The sequence below is a fragment of the Dunckerocampus dactyliophorus genome, chromosome 17 (assembly GCF_027744805.1).
Source record: "Dunckerocampus dactyliophorus isolate RoL2022-P2 chromosome 17, RoL_Ddac_1.1, whole genome shotgun sequence".
Classification (NCBI taxonomy): Eukaryota; Metazoa; Chordata; class Actinopteri; order Syngnathiformes; family Syngnathidae; genus Dunckerocampus; species Dunckerocampus dactyliophorus.
The window spans coordinates 16,757,001-16,776,191 of record NC_072835.1 but is presented as its reverse complement, the minus strand read 5'-3'; the positions used below and the strand labels follow the sequence as shown (position 1 = coordinate 16,776,191).

Here is a 19,191-nt window from a genome sequence, read left to right as displayed (position 1 = left end):
CACTTTTAGCCATCCCCTCTCTCATTTCAATCCTTCCTCCTCCCCCTCCCCTTCCTTTTCTGCTCTGGCGCCCTCTTACCCAGAATGCAGCGCAGACGTCGCAGGCTCAGCCAGGCTATAAAAAGGCATAGTGTGGGGGAGGGAGGGCTGCCGTTCAGCAGGAACCGTGCACAACTCTCGCTCGTGGGGATAACCGAGGGACGGCAGTCAGCCCCTTGCACTGGGAATCTGCAGAAGCAGGACAGACAGGTCAGTATGGAGGAGAATGGAAGGCTGCGGGATGGAGGATATAGAGGAAGTGAAGGCAAAGAGGGGGTGACTTCATCGTTGTCATAGAGGGGAGGTGCAGGGTGAGAAATAAGGCTGGGTTGATATGTCTCAGTGAGGATAAACAAGAAGGCAGGGTGTGCGTCATCTGTCACAGAAGATGCAGGTGGGAGGAACGTAAAGGCATGGTTGACTTCCATGACAAGCACAAGAAGATGGCAGTGCTGTCAAGGAGAAATGAGACAGGGTGGACTTGAACTCTGAGTCACGGAGTGGCAGTGAAGGCAGCACTGACTTCATTGTAATGTCGTAGAGGAGGCAGAATTGACTTCAACTTTATGCCGTAGAGAGAAGGTGCAGGTATGAGAAAGGAGAATGCAGGGTTAACTTCAACTTCTGTCAGAGTTGTCTGTCAATGTGCAGGGATGAGAAAGGTAGGGAGGAATTTAACCCTGTGTCACATAACAGCGGTGAAGGCAGAACTGACTTCAACTTTATGTCACAGAGAGAAAGTAGAAAGAAGGCTGGGTGGACTGGAACTCTAATAGAGTGGCGGCTGAAAGCAGACTGCCTTCAGTTTTGGTTATAGAAAAGAGGCGTTGTCAGGAGAAAGAAGGCAAGGTTGAATTAAGCTGGTGGCAGTAAAGGCTAGATTTACTTCATTTTTATGTCAGAGAGAAGGCAGGCTTGACTGACTTTGAGAAAGACGGTCCAGTCAAGAGAATGAAGGCAGGGTTGACTTCAACTTTATGCCATGATGTTTGTTTGGCTGTAGATAAACAACCAGTGCAGCATTCTAATGTCAGCTGGCACTAAAAAACAAGTTATGCTATGGAAGTGTCATGTCTTGTTATGGTAGAGCTGTCTCATCTACAGTAATGTCGATGCATTACATAAACATGCAGAACTCATTGTGCTCCAGTCATCTCTCCTGTGCGATCAATCCATTAGTCCATTGTAGCTCTAGTCTAATGCAAACATCTCACTAATGCTCATTAACAGCAGCAGCTTTATCGATTCCTGCCAGTGTTTAGGAATTCAGGCTGCATGCTCTGACTTGATCTCCTTTTCAAAAACATCACCCACTGCGCTGACGTCAAAAGGGGTCCTCCATTCTCCCCTTAAAGGGCTAGTCCATAGTAACAGGCTTATGCACGAGCAGAATGCGGCACTTTGCCTTCATAGCCAGGGACGCCTCACTCTTTGGGCACATTATCCCTTTCACTTGACAGCTGCAGGGGCTTTTTTTAGCAGGGTTAAAAAATAGTAATAAGACATTATGAGGTGGGCGAGGTGTCATGTGCTGACACCTTAAGCATGCTGATAATAAAATGTGCACTATTTTGTTCTGTTTTATGTATATTTACATTTTTTGGTGCTGACTGAAATTGCCATTGTACGACAGTAGAGCTTGAACTCCATAATAGGTCACATTCACAAATAGGCTCCCTGCTGACTCAGCTGCTGGTGACCTTTTCAAGAGTGCCCTGGGGTCAACGGGCATAAAAATGGACACCTTAAACTACACCAGCAGCCATGAACAACACTGCAAACTACAACCACAATAACACACTTATTGTGTTTACTTTTTAGTTAAAAAAATAAACGTTATGTTTGGAATATAAAGATTGTCTTGGACCTCGTGCCATACCTACCAAATGACGTCGACGTTGAGAGGCGGCGTATGACGTCACAAGTGGCTTTTGTTTAAACTGTTACCTAGCTAGCTAGCAAATTTTGAATTTCAACTATTATTTCATACATTTAATGTTAATAAATAAATTAATGGGCTTCTCACACGCGCATTGGTTGGTCAGGATTGGACTTGTTTAACTAGTTCCTCCACCTTCCTCATACGTAAGTCTGGAATACAAAAGATATACAGTCAACGGGAAACCAATGGTGGACTGTCTGCTACTAAAATAGATTGTTCCTGTCTATATAAATGTAAGACACCCACCAATGTTTTACTCACAAGACTTCAGATGATGCGATAAATAACACATTTTCGTCCATTTTGTCTTTGAAGGAAAGGATACCGTGAACGCAACACAATGGCAGGTACGTAACAGGCCTTTAGCAAGTGACACCTTGCTAAAATGTGGGTTTATGGCACTTTCATACGAAAATGTGGGTTTTATAACGTGTTCACGCGTTATTTGCTTTAAAGAGTTGGGTTGTTGGCGCATGGAGGACTGTTCGTTCATTTGAACTCTGCCTCCATCTTTTGGTCGTTTTTAAGATTGCAGCAGAGGGGAGCCTTTACATTTATTTCACAATATTAGATTAAATTCACTCAGCTATATACTCACCTTAATGTAGAATATAGCTAAGATTACTGCACTTGTCATGGTTTTTTAAAATAGCATCGTGACTAGTTTGACCTGCGTGTTGCCATGGTCACACTGTAGTTGTAGTAATAGCGCAAGCCAACACAATGGCAAACAGTTAAAACCAGCCATGGGAAATTCATGCACTTCTAAGGACACCACCTCACGACAGGGTTTGTAACAACCATTTTTTTGTCTTTGATCGCAATTTGTTCTAACTCTTCTTTTTGTCTATTACTAGACAAGATAAGAGATGCTAAAATTATCTTTGTGGTCGGTGAGTATAACCACAAATTCTATTAAGTATTTAACACTAAACCTACAGCGAAAAGGATTTTTGAAAAAAATAAAAACTTTCTTCCAGGTGGTCCCGGTTCCGGTAAGGGCACCCAGTGTGAGAGGGTCGTCGCCAAGTACGGCTACACCCACCTGTCGTCTGGGGATCTGCTCCGCGCCGAGGTGAGCTCCGGCTCCGAGAGGGGCAAGCAGCTTCAGGCCATCATGCAGAGGGGAGAGCTGGTGCCCCTGGTAAGATGATTACGCTCCAAACTAATGAAACACATACAAAACACATCATTTTAGATGCATTTTGCAGCCTAATAATGTGAATTCAACTCTTGGTTCTCAATTAATTTCTGTCATGCCCCAACTGGGGGACAGAACAATTTTGCCCCCTATGTCACTTAACCAAAGAAAAAGCTAAACATGGAGTTTATCCCGTTGATGCTCACATGATGAATTCTTGCACAACGGCTGTTTGGCCTCTAAAGGTTGGGGTGGTGTATTTTTCCGGATAATTTGGGTCAAACTGTCAGTTTGTATGTTCAGGACACTGTCTTGGACATGATTAAGGACGCCATGATTGCCAAAGCGGACGTCTCCAAGGGCTTCCTCATTGACGGTTACCCCCGTGAGGTGAAGCAGGGCGAGGAGTTCGAGAAGAAGGTAAGTGCATGTTTTGGGACACACTGTGGTTGTACACCACATTTAGTGACCTCTTTGCATCCACAGATCGGCAAACCTTGCCTGCTGTTGTACGTGGACGCCAAAAGCGAGACCATGGTCAAGAGGCTTCTGAAACGTGGCGAGACAAGCGGCCGCTCGGACGACAACGAGGAGACCATCAAGAAGCGCCTGGACCTTTACTACAAGGCCACTGAGCCCGTCATTGCTTTCTACGAGAAATGCGGCATTGTCAGAAAGGTGAGCGCAAACTCGCAACTAACTCCACCTCCTCGTCCTCATGAAACGTTGTGATGTCATCATTGTCTTCTTGCCCCGCCCAGGTCGACTCTGAGCTTCCCGTGGAGGAGGTCTTCAGCCAGGTCTCCAAGGCTATTGATGCACTGTAATACACACTGAGAACAGCAGGGTTGAGTTTCAGGGTATTTCCCAGCTTCACTAAAGTCCTGTGGAGAAAGTGAACAACTAGAACGCCACTCAGTCGAACACAGACCTGCGCCAAAACCGAACGGTCTTACAATACTGCAATCATCCATAGAAAGATGAAAAGAAAACTCTAAAAATGAAAAAAAGTACTAAAGCAACACAAATGACGGGTTTGCTAACTTTACATCATTAGATTTACACTTTGACCAAAAGTTTGTTGGAAGTCATTTGTGTGTAATCAAGCAATGAAAGAAAACGTCTATAAATGATTGGAATTTGAACTAAACTACCCTAATACAAAGTAAACAAGCACTTTGGGATCCACAGGTTTTTTTTTTTGCAAGTTGTTTTTCATTTTTATGAAAATAAGGACATTTTATAAAACTGCTCGCAAGTGATTGAAGTTTTTTGGAAACGGGGGTCGGGAACCTTTTTGGTGAAGAGAGCCATGAACGACACGTTTTAAAATGTATTTCTGTGAGAGCCATGTAATGTTTTTTAACATTTAATACAACTAAACGTGTGCATTTTAAAGCAAGACCAACAATTGTAGAATATACTGTAATAAGTATTCTTTCTAATAACGTTGTTATAAATAATACTGTAAAATACTTCTCACGATTACTGCGACTTCTGGTGCTGAATGGTTTTGCACCGTACTCTGTATCTTTTATTCTTTTCGCCATCTTCGTCATCAAAACAGTTGGCTCTGCAGAATTAGCTGGCTGACTATTAGATTAAAGGAGGGAAGTTTACTTGTTGACCTCTCAATGACCCTATCATCCAGTAAAAATATTGCAAGGACAGCTGCCATTGACTGTGGCCACTTGCATTGCAGTAGAGAATGGATGGATGGATTAAAATGCATATGAAAGTTTTATATTTTGAACTTTATTTTTAACACCGCGATTTCTGTAATGTTTTACTTTAAAAAGAACCCCCCCCCAAAAAAATCATTTTATTGTGATAATGTCTAAGAGCCAGATGCAGTCGCCACATCTGGCTCCCCAGCCATAGGTTCCCCACCCCCGTTTTAGCGTAACCCAAAAGAAATTGATGAAAACTGTCTAAAAATGCTTTGTAAGTTTCACAAAAGTATGCAACTCTAAAAAGTTCGGTTTTGGGAGATTATTTTTGCATAATCCGTAAGTAATTAAGGAAAATGCTTGCAAGTTTCACACATGTAAGCAACCTGAATGAAAAGTCAGCAAACACTTCAGAGTTTCAAAAGCTGTTTTTGCATAGTCCGTAAGAAATTAAGTCCGCAGACACTTGAGGAGTCGCACTTTAACCCTTGCTTGAGTCATTGTTGAGCTTTTAATAAGTAGACAAGCAGAACGTAGATTTGGAATGATCCATCCAAAGTTGCTTTTGGCAGAGGTAATAAACTCGTTTCGCACTCACAGGCCATCAACAAAAGAGAACATGTGCCTCAAATCCAACTGAAAGAAATGAAGGTCAAAGACTAATCTGCATATAGCAGCCCTTCAAAAGCCATTGGTTGATATATTTAGTTTTTGTGCCAATTATATGAATCATGTGCATATTTATTTTGCTTCTCAAGCACTGCTTTACCTCCATGAATGTTGTTCCAAAGCACACATTCACTGATGTACATAAAGGTGCAAAGAATACTGAATTCTAATAAAGAAAACCTATCTACATGTGACACAAGTGCATGGTGGATGACTCTTGTTGGGCTTTCCGGCTTTATATTTAGATTACTTGACAAGACCTCGTATGACTCGGAAACAGGAAGTGCTCTTCATGAGAGACACAACAGGATGACGGACCCCAGGAGTGTTAGCACAGATTTTCCCTCAGTTCATTCCACACTTCAACAGGTATCCGGATTATCCTCCAAGGAGAGGGAAGGGGTAGGAGTCGTAACAGGATGCATCCCAACAAGGAAAGGCGTCCGCGTAAGCACTTTCACAAAGTCATCTTGAATGTGTGGAATGCCGCTCTTTCACTAATAAAAGGAGTGCAAACAAAGAAGAGGCTGTGCAATAAATCACGTATGGCTGCAAAAGACAATGCAGGTGGAAATGGAGCACGTGCACACCACACTGCATGGAGGACATCCAAGTTATGACTGAAATTGAGGAACAAACTTTAAATTGGGAATGCCTTTGGTAATCACTCCTTTAGCTCTCCCTTGTGCAGGACGTCAAACTACCAAGGAGGCCAAACCACCCAATTAACATTTTTTTTGGAGCTATTTTCTTGAAAAGTAAAATCACAAACATGAAATACATGCTCTTCATTGGACAGTGAGGATACACAATACAAGATAGTAATGGAGCTTTTCATTCGTTTTTCCGGTGATTTAAAACTAAGTTCTACCTTATTGTAGAAATAATGGATATTTTCTTGGACACAGCATAAACAATTTTAGTTCATCCACCTAATTTTATTGTAAATTATTTTTTTATTGACCTAAATCTTGAAAAATAATGTTTCACCTTGATATAAGAAATGTAAATATATTTTCTATACATAAGTGATTAAAATTAAACGTCTTAGATTACTTTATTAGATTATTTTACTTTAATATAAAATAATTTTCAAAACATATAATAGTCTTGAATTATTAAAAAAAATTAAATGCAACAACATTTTCCACCTTGATATAATTGTATCTTTTTATTTTTTAAATATAATAGTCATAATTTAAAAGATATATAATTTTTTATATATAACAATATTTTCATCTCTTGACAAAGGTAAAAATAATGGATATATTTACATGGTGCTGTTAAACACAATATGATTTCTGAAAATCATTTTAAGCCTACAGTACGTCATAGCATTCCCCAGACACCGTGCAATAGCGCCCTCCAGTGGTTGCAAACTGGCAGTGTAGAGGATGACCTTACAGCCATCGAAGTGCTTTGATGTGATTCCATGACATCATTGCTTTTCTCAAAATGCCAGAAACTTCTCGGGATTGAATCTTATGAAATTGTGCGCCAATAATAATAATTTCTTAGCTTTCTGAGGTTACGTGTCAGATGTTCCCTTGGAGGACGATAAGGAAACGAGTCAGCTGGCTCCTCATACGCTCGGCGGTACCACAGAGACCCGGCGGCACCGTGCGGGAACCAACGTCAAGCTGCGATGAAAGATGATGGTCGATTGTTTCCTGTTATTGAAATACGGGGTGGGGTGTCGGAGGAGGGGGTTGGGGGGCCTCGAGGGCTGAAATAAAACGCAGTTTGGCCTACTGAGCATGTGCTAAACCTCATAAGTAGTCTTTGACTGAACCGATTAGTCTATTAAACACAGGAGGAGATTAAGTGTTACATCCAATTTAAACGCTGACTTCCGCCTTAATTAAGGCGGATCCAAATCATCTTTGATTACAAGCTTATTAGAAAACATCCTAACAGCTTTAGTATTTTCTGGAGCATGCTTTGGAGTGTTTTTGGAAGTCAATCCCTTAGGAAATGAAAGGAAACGCCTAATGATGTTAAATAAAGTTTTTTGGAAGCTGATTTTGCCTATCTCTTAAGAAATGAAAGAAAATGTCTAAAAATGGCTGTATTTTAACACGTCTACCTTGAACCACGTTTTTTTTGGGGTTTTTTTGCAAGTCGTTTCGAGTAACCCTTAAGAAATTAAAGAAAACGTCAAAAAATGTCTGCATTTTAAAGGGATGGTTCGGATTTTTTGACATGAAGTTGTCTGACATCCCCATCAGTATTGTAGTCCAATAACAGCGACTTTATCCCCACTTGGTCTCCTAAGTGCAGTTCTGGTCAGATTTCTGTGATGAAGAACGTAGTTCCACTTAGTTGCTGGGGACAGTTAAGTAAATCTTTTAAACGCATATTGTTTTGAGAAGCCAAACTCTTGACTTAATTATAAAACGACATTAGAAGTCGTAATATTATGAGAAACAAATAACACCTAAAGTTGTAATTTTTGGTAAATTTGATTGCGGAAAAAGTTATGTCATGAGAATAAAGTCAAAATATTCATGAATACGAGAGGAACTTTTACAAAAAGAAAGTTTAAATATTTGGAAAATTTAAAAACAACAGCAGCAGCAGCAGAAATAGAAAAAAAACTGCTGTAATTTGATGAGAATAAAGTCAAAATATTAAGAGAAAAATATTCGTTTTCTACGCAGAAAAAAGTTGCAATTTTACAAGGATAAACTTGTAATATGAGGACAAATAATGTCATTTTAATAGCATAGAGTTGTAATATATAAAAAAACTGTTATGTTTTCAGTCGTGATATTATGACAAACAAACAAAACAAAATAAAGCTGTAATTTTGGAAAAATGGGTTGGGAAAAAGTTATAATATTATCGGAATAGAGTCATAATATTACAAGATGAAAATTGACAAAGATTATTTAAGAAGAAAGTTGAAATATTTGGAAAAAAACAACAGTAAAAATAACAAAAGCAAAAGAAAGAAGTTCATAATAATAATAATTATAATAATACACTTGCAGTTTTTACAAAATATTGAGGTGGCCCTTGCATCCCTTCATTTTTCAGTATGTTCCCCCAGTGAAAAAAGTTTGAACACCCTTGCCCAAACCCAAACTACTTGAGGATGCACACTTTGACACTATTTTCCAGAAATGTCCTGAGGGTACGCTTTATTACGACATTTCTCACTAGAGAATTTAGGCCCCTTAAACAAAATAAAAACACAGCGTTTGTCTTCAACTGGTGAGAAAAAAATAGACTGGGTCCAAATGTAGACATAACATCCTATCTGGACTGGACACACTCACACAGTAGTCATCCTCCCAAACACAAAGTCCATTGACAACACACTGTTGGCAATCAAACAATGAATTTTGATGCTCTAAACCACAGCTTCATCAATGAATGCGGTTCACTCTTACTGGTTGTGTATGAATGCATACCTACTAAACTGACATGACAAAAATCCTGGCACTCAATCGATTGTTCACGTTCAGTGGAGTTGTCCTATCGAGTTATGAGCATGAACTGATGAAGCCTACTCGGATGAGAGGCAAAAGTAACAGTCCAGTTGCGATTGATTCATTGCCTTGAGAATATAATGACCTGGATCAATGACAATGTTCACAGACCTTGTAAGCATCATGCTAAATGCTAATCAAAAACTTCTTTCACGGGTTCTACATTTAAGCTATACAATGGATGTGGTGAACATCAAATTTACCATGCTAAATGCTAATCGAGTCGTAATACGTTGAAAGCATCAAGCTAGTGCTAATCATGTAGTTTTATTACGTGTAATAAGCACCATGCTATAGCTAATCAAGTAGTTTTATTAAGTATTGTTAGTATCATGATAAATGCTAACCAAGTAATTCATTATGTGTCGTTAGCATTATGCTAAATGTTAATGAGACGTTTATTATGTGTCGTTAGTATCGCGCTAAATGCTAATCAAGCAGTGTAATCAACTTTTAGTAATGTCATGCTAAATGCTAATCAAGTAGTTAATTACATGTTAGTATCAAGCTAAATGCTAAGATAGTATTATTGCATGTCTTTAGTATAATGTTAAATACCAATGAAGTAGTTTATGTGTCGTTAGCGTCAGTCGTTAGTATCATACTAAATACTAATCAAGTCGTTTTCTAGTGTCATGCTCAGTGCTAATCAAGTAGTTTGTGTTTTTAGCATCATGCTAAACGCCAATCAAGTAGTTCGTTTGATTCATACTAAATGCTAATCGAGTCATTGTGTGTATTAGTGTTGCTAATATCATACTAAATGCTAATTTAGTTTTATTACATGTCTTTAATATCATGCTAAATGCCAATCAAGTAGTTTATTTTTTAGCATAATGCAAAACGCCAATCAAGTAGTTTATTATGTGTCGTTTTATAGTATCCATTACTTTTATAGTATCATGCTAATCAAGTAGATTTATTAGGTGTATCATGCTAAATGCAGTAGTCAAGTAGTTTATTACATGTCAGTAGCTTCATGATACATGGTTATTGAGTAGTTTTGTTACTTGGTGTTAGTATCACACAAAATAGTAATCAAGTAACTTATTACACGTCATTAACTTCATGCTAAATGCTAATCAAGTACAGTAGTTGATTGTTGTCCTACTCATTGGCTGTGATGAACATTAGCATCATGCTCACCGTCTTTTAGCAACCATAGGTCTGAAAATGTGAACAAAACATCAACTATGAGACTTCAGGGGCATTTAAGTACATTTTAAAGGCATCACTTGGTAGGGAAATATGTGTTTCTAGCAAAATAGTCGTTAGTACTTAAAATGTGTGACTTTGGGCTGTTGCAAAATGGCGACAAAGACAACTTGTCACTTCCGCTGTCAAATAAGTTAGTTTAAAGGACTCTGTTGTTTGTTTTGGCGACTGCATATTGTGAGAGACGCATTCGAGCTTTTACTAGCGGACTTACTGGGGCTTGGTGGTCTTTCTTGGGGGGGGGGGCGTAGTTACGTCCAAGTGCACCGCCCAGACGCCGAGCGTCCAAAGTTGGGAGAAGTCCTCCTCTGTCGCACCGCTGAATGAAGCCGCATCCTCGCCCGTGTGTGGACTAAACCTTCTCGCGCCCTTTTACTTAACAACTTGTTTTTTAAAGGTAGGTTTCCCTTCAACATCTACCTTTTGTCAACTTTAACAATCATTCTTTTCGGCTGGTTTATTTCCTATTACATCAATACATAGCCCCCTCTTTGGCTCGTTGTTTCGAATAGTTGAACTTTATCGGCACTTTCTCCACATCTCCACTCCACGCGAAATAAATCAGTTTCTTTTTGTTCACTTAACGGGAACGGTCAGTCTCCTACTTCTTATCTGATCCAAGCATTGTGATTTTATTTAAAGAAAAAAAGGAGCATGCTTCCTGAAAGAGTGCCAGAAAGTGGCCAGTAGATTGTGTTGAAAATGTCAGGTGATTGTGGAACTTTTTTTTTGGCGTTACATTATGTAATTGGTGTGTTTTAGCCTCACGACCCCCTCCGAGCTGCCCGTTTTAATTCATTACTTCTATTTTGTTGATTTCCCAGACTTTTTCACACTCTCAGATTGGAATTACTCTCTAGTAGACATCACTCCAGCATCCAAACCCGAAAGTTCATCATGGAGTCGTCAGCTCTTCTTCTTTGCCTGGCTTTTGTCATCGTCTCTGGTGAGTCCTGAATCCACTGGCTGAAGGCCCTAAAACTTCTGTGAAGTTTTGAAAAGTTTTTATAGAATAATACCATGTGAACCTCTGAGCCCGACAATGGGGTGAAAGGGTGCTAGAACCTTCTAACTCGCCCTCAGGTCATCATCCGTCCAGCGTGTTCTGGTGTCACTTCCCTGCAGCAATCTAGCTTCATCAGTGGTCCAGTGTGGACACTGCATGAATCCATAATAATACAGTAGAAGTAGCAATAAAGACTGAATTCCCCCATAGAAAAGAATAGAAATTGAAATAATCTGTTCCAAGGTTAAACTGTCACCATCATAACATCTTTAGTAACTGTGCAGTAAGATTAAACCAAAACCCCCCAAAATATAAATCATTGCCATGCATCCCGTTGTTAAATATTCTTAATTGTCACAAAAGTGTAAAAATAAGTCAGTGGTTCTTAACTGGTGGGGCAGGACCCAAAAATGGGTTGTGGATCTATTCTAAGTGGACATTATACTATGTAATATACAACCAATGTTCTGGCTTGTTTGTTTTTGCCTTTAAACGTAAAATTGTGCAATATTTTAGTCATCTTCTTGATTAACGTTTCAAAAGCGGACATTGGTGATTAAAAAAAAAACAAATACATTTGCTTGGTTGACTTGGTTTGATGAAATAAACACATAAATGTAAGCATAAATTTAAAGTAATCACCATAATCAATAAAAATTACCTACATAAAAGTGTAAAAAAAAGAAGAAATAAAAAAAGACTTAAATAAAGTTGTAAAGAAATAATAAAAAATAAATCTAATTAAACAAGGAGTGTAAATAATAATTTCAAAAATGATTAAATAAAAGTGAGTTGCGACAAAATGCCCATTGGGTTGAGACCCAGGTTGACGTCCCCTGCTTTGAGTGACATTTGGTACCTTTCATTTGTTTATTTTCAAGCCATTTTGCTTGTTTTAAATGAATATGGGTGAAATTTGTCAGAGGAATTGCAAAAACATTTTAGAATTGTCCTCTCTGTTCCTTAAATTAGCCTATAATGGCAAAGCCACACAAAAAGAGCCGGTGTTTGTTCCGAATGACAAATAACAAACCATCGAAACCTGCCATTTTTGTCTCACATTTATCTCAACATAAACTAACGCAAGCCATCTGTTGGCATTTCCATTTTTGAAAAATTGCCCACCTGATGGCACAGCTTTTTCCCCTTTGAAGCATGCAGCAAAATGTTCTTACTTTTTACAGTTTTCTGAAGGGTTGATCCTGTTCAACAATACTTACCACTCACACACGTTTTATTTCGATCTGTCTCTAAGTTTCTGTTTGTTGAGAAGTTTTTTTTTGAAAGACGCCCGAATCGAAAATTTGGCCAGCAAGAAGGTGTTCCAACTTTGAAGTCCCACTTGAAGACCGGCATCCATCGGTATTAGGTTACAAAAAAAAAAAAAAGAAGAGCTTCTCGCTGTATGACGAATCGCTTCATCCCCACAAGACCTCAGCGGACTGCGCTAGACGTGGCAATATAGAGGTATTTGTCCAATAAACCTGCAGCATTAACCTCATATAGCTTATAGGAGGAATGTGGCTAATGTGGTCTTGAAGGAAGCACATGGCCCTCCATTCAATTGTGTCGTCTTTTATCAAAGGTGTGCAAAAGTGCAACATCTTCAATGCCATTGTGGAAAGTTCTTGATAGTTCCTTTTTAACTTTCATCCGAAATGACGAAACACAACGTGCACCCAGGTGGTTTGGCACATTAGCATACAAGCCACAAAATCATATTTTAAGTAGCTGCTGTCATCATTTCAGTTTCTTTCTACGTCTCTGTTATCCCGAGTAGTAGTCTGTCAAGTCGTTTCAACATCCCCGGAAAGAAAACTTCTAACTGGGTTTCATTTTTGCGGCTGCTGGGAGTAGAGACGCTCGAAATTGGCTTTGTTAACGACATCAGATAAAGCAATATTGTCCAGCGCTTCGTTTGCGAGACCTTTTATAGGCAACAGCTCTTCCCTCAAACTAATGTAATCTAATCTTTTACTGTGATGCCACTGGATGCATTTCACAAATAAACACTGTTTGTGCAAAATAAGACACATACTGTAATATGCAATGTAGGTTAGAGAAAACGTGCCATATTTATTTTAAATATTGTGTCTCAAAGGAGCAGAAATGTTACGAGAATAAAGTACAAGTATTAGAATAAAGTAGGGCTGTCAAAGTTAACGCATTGATAAAGAGTTAACGGGAATTCTGTTTAACGCCACTGTTTTTTTTGACGTGCGATTGAAGTGCACACGCCCTGTTTGACCCTCAGCCATACCGTAGTTTGAGGAAACGCAGCAGTGTGGCAGTTGATGTGGAGCCATAAGCGGGACAACTACTGGAGCAGAAAGGGACAAAGAAAAGGGTATTTTAAATGATATGTTTAGCTTCAAAGCCCTGGCGGACGTCTCTCTCGAGAACACCAAAGTTATTTGTGTCTACTGTCGCTTTGAGCTGAGTTGTTGAGTCTCAGATGCCAGAGAGAAGGTACTGGAGCACTGCAGGTATTTTTTATTGTCATTTATACAGTGGTACTTTGGCATACGAGTGTCCCGACTGATGAGTGTTTGATAGATGCTAGCCGTCTGTCGGCTGATTTTTTACTTTGAACTGCATGCTAAAATTTGGGTTACAAGCTGCTAGTTACCGGCAGGCATAGCCGAGGACAGCTATTTTGGGGCTTGTATCAATGTGACAAAGGCGGAAGTGAGCGAGCACACACACCAGCGCTCAATGAGATGGCAGTAAAGGCTCACAAGGGCATTTATTAGCATTATTATCATTTATTAGCGATTTATTAGCGTTTGTGCTTGAACTGCTGCTGTGTTAAAGATGACAGAATAAAACTCTTGAATCTTGAATCTTGAATCTTGAATCTTGAAGTTGCATGGTGAAAGACCCGCACTACAGTGTATGGGCGCGGCCCTAGTTCTGTAAACTTGAACACTCTATTTTTTGAAAGTTGCCATATTTATTTTTATAATACCGTGTTTTCATTTCACATAGTTGTTTGGTGTTTTTGCAAACCTTTATTTGTAATGTTAGTCACAATTACATTTTGTGAGATTATTTGCTTGAACAGAATGGTATTTGAGGGATGGACAGTTTACCTTACTAATGTCTACTTGTTATACATTGTGTTTGTTTTTTACAGATTGAGGTCCATTTTGTGTTGAGATGTTAAAAAAAAACCGATGTAATGGCCAAATGTCTGTGAAGGCACCTTCTTGTCTGCGTTATTCGCTTCCTACGCCGCTGTGAGGTACATGCCATGTTTCTGGGTAACTTTGTCAAGCTTGAGTGAGAGAAGAAGGACATGGAGTTGGAGACTTAACGTGCCATTCGTATGACACACAGCTGCAGATATCTGCTGGAGAAGAGTGTGTTATAAAGAGACAGTGTCTCAGTGTTGCAGCTCACGTTGAGTTGACAACAGTCCATTAAAATATAAGCTATATGAGAAGTTTAAGTTGAAAAATTCGCGCAATTTGGGTCACCACTTATCATTGAGGGGTGATGGTGGGTTCTGCAGCCAAACCTAGTGAGAACCATATGGCCAGAGTACTGTGCAGTTTTTTGGAAGGACCGCAAAAATGTGAATCAAAGATGCTCTGTATGGCAGGAACGCTCTGTGGTTTTTCAGGACTTACTGCAAAAACGCTAGTCAAGGATTTTCTATATAACTCTCAGCTGTTTTTCAGGACCTACTAAAAATAAACAAATAAGTAATGACTGGAGCGCTGTGACATTTTTTTTAAGGAATCTATTAGATGGTCCCAGGGCTTGAACAGAACTTGCGGGCCGGTTTGACTTAATTTATGGACCAGATGTGGCCCCTCACATTTGACATCTCTGCTTCAAGGATACCGCCCGATAAAGCTATTTTTAATACCTTCCTTTTATAGCAGACTGATGACTGCTAGTAAAAATTGGTAAAATTTGAGTGCACTATTTATTAGGAGGATCAACCTTGGACAAACTTCAGGTTCAATTGCTGAGAGGAATATTTGCTCACCCTGGAGTCCCCCTCCACGGGCTGGAGGAAAAGTACAAAAGGGGGATAAGCCAGCGCCTGGAGAAACGAGGGAGGAGTTGTCTAAAATGGATCTTTAAAAAAAAAAGGAAAGGGAAATAGGTCTTAGCCAACCATCCAGACTATCTGAGATAACAAACGTCATCAGTGATTCATGGAGACAGTAAGGAAGTAGGGGGTCCAAGTTACAACTGATAACTCGTTAGGATATTAAGCTATTCGCACTTAAACAGGCCTTATATGGAGAGCAGCACTTGGGAATTGAAAGGAGATATTCTGGGAGAAAGAGATGACAAAAGTTTTCTCAGAAGTCACGCCGTCGAAAAGCCCCAACGTTAATTTAAAAGTGGCGTTGAGAGTCAAAACACTTCACTTCCCGTGTTTTAGTGTCGTGAGCCAGCCCGGCTTGCCGTCAGACTGGGTGGCAGGCAGGCAGGCAGGGAGACGCGACCACTTGTCGCTGGGCCCAGACCGATTTCAATCTCTTTCTCCTTCTGTTATGCCCCTCCCAAATAACAATCCATTTCTGCCTTCCTCGCTTTTCCTCTGTTTTGAACTCCAAATGCACTGCAAGGAGCTCTCTAAGGCTAGTCTCCTCTCTTGACTCTTGACTAATTATCCACTTTTCAACCACTTGAAGCCAAAGAAACTTTTTTATATTTCAATACTCAAAACATTGTTGATTATTTTTAGATTTTTATGCAATAAAATGTCCCCATTGGTAGTAGGAATGTGCATGATAATTATAATTGTTAAGAATTTGGTAGATTATGCGGACTTAATTGTTGATTAATCGCGTCTTGAAGCAACTGAGGCCAAATGGAGCGCGCTACTTGGCTGCAACCAGCAGAGGCGCCGTTGAGCCAATCTCAACTGTTCTGTTTAAGAACGACATGAAGTCAACTGTGAGAAGACCTACGTCCATGTGGATACGACAGCAATACGACATTGTGGTTAAAACAGGAGTTTGGAACAATCATTCAAAAATAAAAATGGATTAACTGACAATTCATTTTCAAAACAACAAAACAAGCAGTATAGAAAATGGATGGATGGATGGAAACTGTGCCATCGTAATGCCTTTGTTAACGAAATCTAAAAATAACAACAATAAAACACTGGGTCTTGACTTTTATAACAAGTGATGGAGGCGAAACGCAGAGGGGATTATGCCACAGATGCGCCTCATGTACACTCATCATTCTTACTTGTTGTACAAATATAAAAAGATGTTAACTACTTATCGCAAAAATGTAAACATGATAAAATGCTCAACCATAACTTTACAATAATGATAACAGTGACGGCCTGTGTTACTAAGTTTGTAACCTGTAATTATTCTTCTCTTCTTACATTCTACTTTTCTGTATAGCAAAAAAGCCAAAGAAAAAGCAACAAACCTGCGACTCCTGCTGAACTTCAGCGTATGTGATGACATGCATGATGGATTGCTGTACTCACTCACTTTACGAACTAGAAAACAGTTCATTTAGCCTTAGCTGAGCAGGTTCTTTACTTTTCTCAAGCTGCTGCGCCTCCCCTGAGGTCGTCTGCCACCTCACACATGATTCTACACTGATTTGTACACCTGTTGAACTATGTTGTTGGCTTTCCAAATAGACTGTTTTTTATTTATTCCAAGCAGGCCAAGTCCTCCACATCATCATCTATGTCTGGCCCAGTGCTCTTATTCCGCAGTTGGTCTGAATGGCTCATTAGTCGTCGTTGAGATAAACGCCTCGTCAGCATGGCGACCACTTGTGCCCATGTCAACATGCCTGCTGTCTGTGCAGATAAGACATGGCATTATTCGTCTTTATCTCTCTGGGTCGTTGTGCCCCTCGGCAACCCCAGAAGGCTCCATCTCGGCACTATCACAGGATATGCACTGGACCTGCATGTTCGGATTGGAACTTTTCAGGTGCAAGACCTTGACAGGTCATCTGACCAACCAATGCCTTGCTGAAATGAAGGGTTAGAACTGTCAGTGAGGATTTAGGTTCATTTCTAATCAAAGATGTATCTTATCATAATTTCACTGAATCTTTCACTCGGGACACTTATTAATGAGGACCATGTTATGCGGGGGAGGATTAGCGCTTTCATTTAGCTTGACAGATTAATCACGACCAATCCCTGCACAAACGCACCATATTGTGATTTTTGCACTAATAAAGAACGCTTACGTGCAACCTTTTGGCGAAGTACGATGAGTGCGAATTCCATTGATTGTGTGGAATAAATTGTCCATGAACTCTGCCTTGAAGCAATGGGGGCAAAATAAAGTGCACTACTTTGTTGCAGCCAGCAGAGGTGCTGTTGACCATCTGAGCTAGTTTACAATCCAGTGAACAACATTGCACCAGCTATTATACACTGCTTTATAGCATGTTGTTTAATTGTACAACAATTGACGTAAAAATTATTATTTTCAAACAAGAGATAACAAACATACTGGTAAACACATTCTATCGTATTTTGATGTACAAAATCCATCTGTCCATCAATTTTCTATACCGCTTGTCATCATTAGGGTCACAGGTGAGCTGGAGCCTATCAGCTGACTTGGGGCTTGAGGTGCCAGCCAACCAGTCTCACTCACATTCACACCTACAACACATTCACACCTAGAGTCTCCAATCAACCTACCATGCATGTTTTTGGGATGTGGGAGGAAGACTGATTGATTACCCGAGGAAAACCTACGCACGCAACATAATATTAAAAAAATAAGTGTATTAATTGATAGGTAATTTCCCCCATAATCGATCAAACAGTTAGTTTTCATTCATTAGTTTTCAAGAAGGATTTAGATTTAGAATTTTGGGAAAGGCGAAGGAAGAGCATTCCATTTTTGGTGCAGTTCCACATAAGGTGCAAATAGCTTCATTTCAGATCGTTTCATGTCCGAGGTATTATCATCATAACGTTCCAAAGTAACAAGATCATGCTTTTTTCAAGTAACAGCCCCAAAATATGTATGTTGTCTTCTAAATCCAGCACCTTTTGTACTAAATCATACTAAATCTTCGTGGGAACAGACGAAAGCCGAAAGAAGTGGTGGCAAGCCTCTTGATTTCGAGCGCTGGGTGGTAGCTTTCCTGTTGATTCAGGTGCCACATTGCTCAATCTGTATTTATAGACCTGAGATCTCTATCACATCTTCATAGTTGTGTGTAGGAGCTTGTGTGTTTGTGCGCTTCATGTGTGTATGTTTGATGCTCTGAGAAAATGCAGAGTGGAGTAAAAATAATCATTTTTAATGCATGTGGCATGAAAAAGAATGTTTCCTTAAGAAAAGGAAATATGCTGAAGGGGAATGAACACTTTTAAAGTGTAAAAATAAGACAACCGCAGTTAATATTAGATGTAAAAATAATAAATCACTCTTTGAGGTTTTAACTTCTGACTTGTACACGTAGGTCTTATTTTTTTAACATTCTTTCTTACCATGCATTGCCATTTCTTGCCAAGTTAATCACTGCAAAACTTAAAAAGAACCAAACACTCACCGCAGCTTGAGATCTCGCGTGACATGCTGGCATCTCGAGTGTGAAGTTTTGTGCAATTTTAGTGGCGTATTGTCTTAAAAGCTTTGGTCGAACTCTGAATTGTAGGCCCTTTTGGAGAGCTTTTTCATAGATAGCATTTAGGATTCTGCTGATTCCAAAACCTCCACATAGTCAATGTCCCGACATTTCCAACTTTTTGTCTTTATTGGAAGTCAAACTCCTAACTGCTGCAACATTTTAACGAGGTTGTAATGCGGTGTGGGAGCGTTAAATGAGCGATCAGCTCATCTGAGAGTGATAAGCTCTCTGGTCTCCCATATACTATATTGCCCCTTGTTGTTTCACCCCACTCTTATGCTTCCATTTGGATCATGGTTGGTTGCATCTTTATTTAAACATCACAGCCTTCATTGCTATGCTGAAGTCATCCACATGCACTGGAAATGATCACTTAATGTCGCCTACTTCTGGATGATGCATAGGTTGCT

At 39.7% G+C, this 19,191-nt stretch overlaps 2 protein-coding genes across 4 annotated transcripts in view; both read left to right on the top strand.

Moving 5' to 3' along the window:
- The first annotated feature begins 101 nt into the window (after positions 1-101).
- On the top strand, positions 102-5,804 carry ak1 (adenylate kinase 1). 2 transcript variants are annotated; one of them, XM_054756279.1, is made up of 7 exons: positions 102-249; positions 2,297-2,328; positions 2,839-2,874; positions 2,962-3,125; positions 3,426-3,542; positions 3,609-3,800; positions 3,884-5,801. In XM_054756279.1, the coding sequence occupies exons 2-7, from the start codon at positions 2,322-2,324 to the stop codon at positions 3,947-3,949; spliced, it is 582 nt and encodes a 193-aa protein (XP_054612254.1). In that variant the 5' UTR covers positions 102-249; positions 2,297-2,321; the 3' UTR covers positions 3,950-5,801. The 2 variants fall into 2 exon arrangements, with proteins under 2 accessions (XP_054612254.1, XP_054612253.1); XM_054756278.1 differs by lacking the exon at positions 102-249 and adding an exon at positions 268-2,214 and having other exon boundaries at positions 3,884-5,804.
- A 4,600-nt stretch (positions 5,805-10,404) lies between these two features.
- The window catches only part of eng (endoglin), a 60,482-nt gene continuing 51,695 nt past the window's right edge, over positions 10,405-19,191 (top strand). For both annotated transcript variants that reach the window (XM_054756277.1, XM_054756276.1), the window contains exons 1-2: positions 10,405-10,567; positions 10,995-11,116. In XM_054756277.1, coding sequence (XP_054612252.1) covers positions 11,068-11,116 — 49 coding nt within the window. In that variant the 5' untranslated portion in view covers positions 10,405-10,567; positions 10,995-11,067. The remainder of the gene's footprint in view (positions 10,568-10,994; positions 11,117-19,191) is intronic.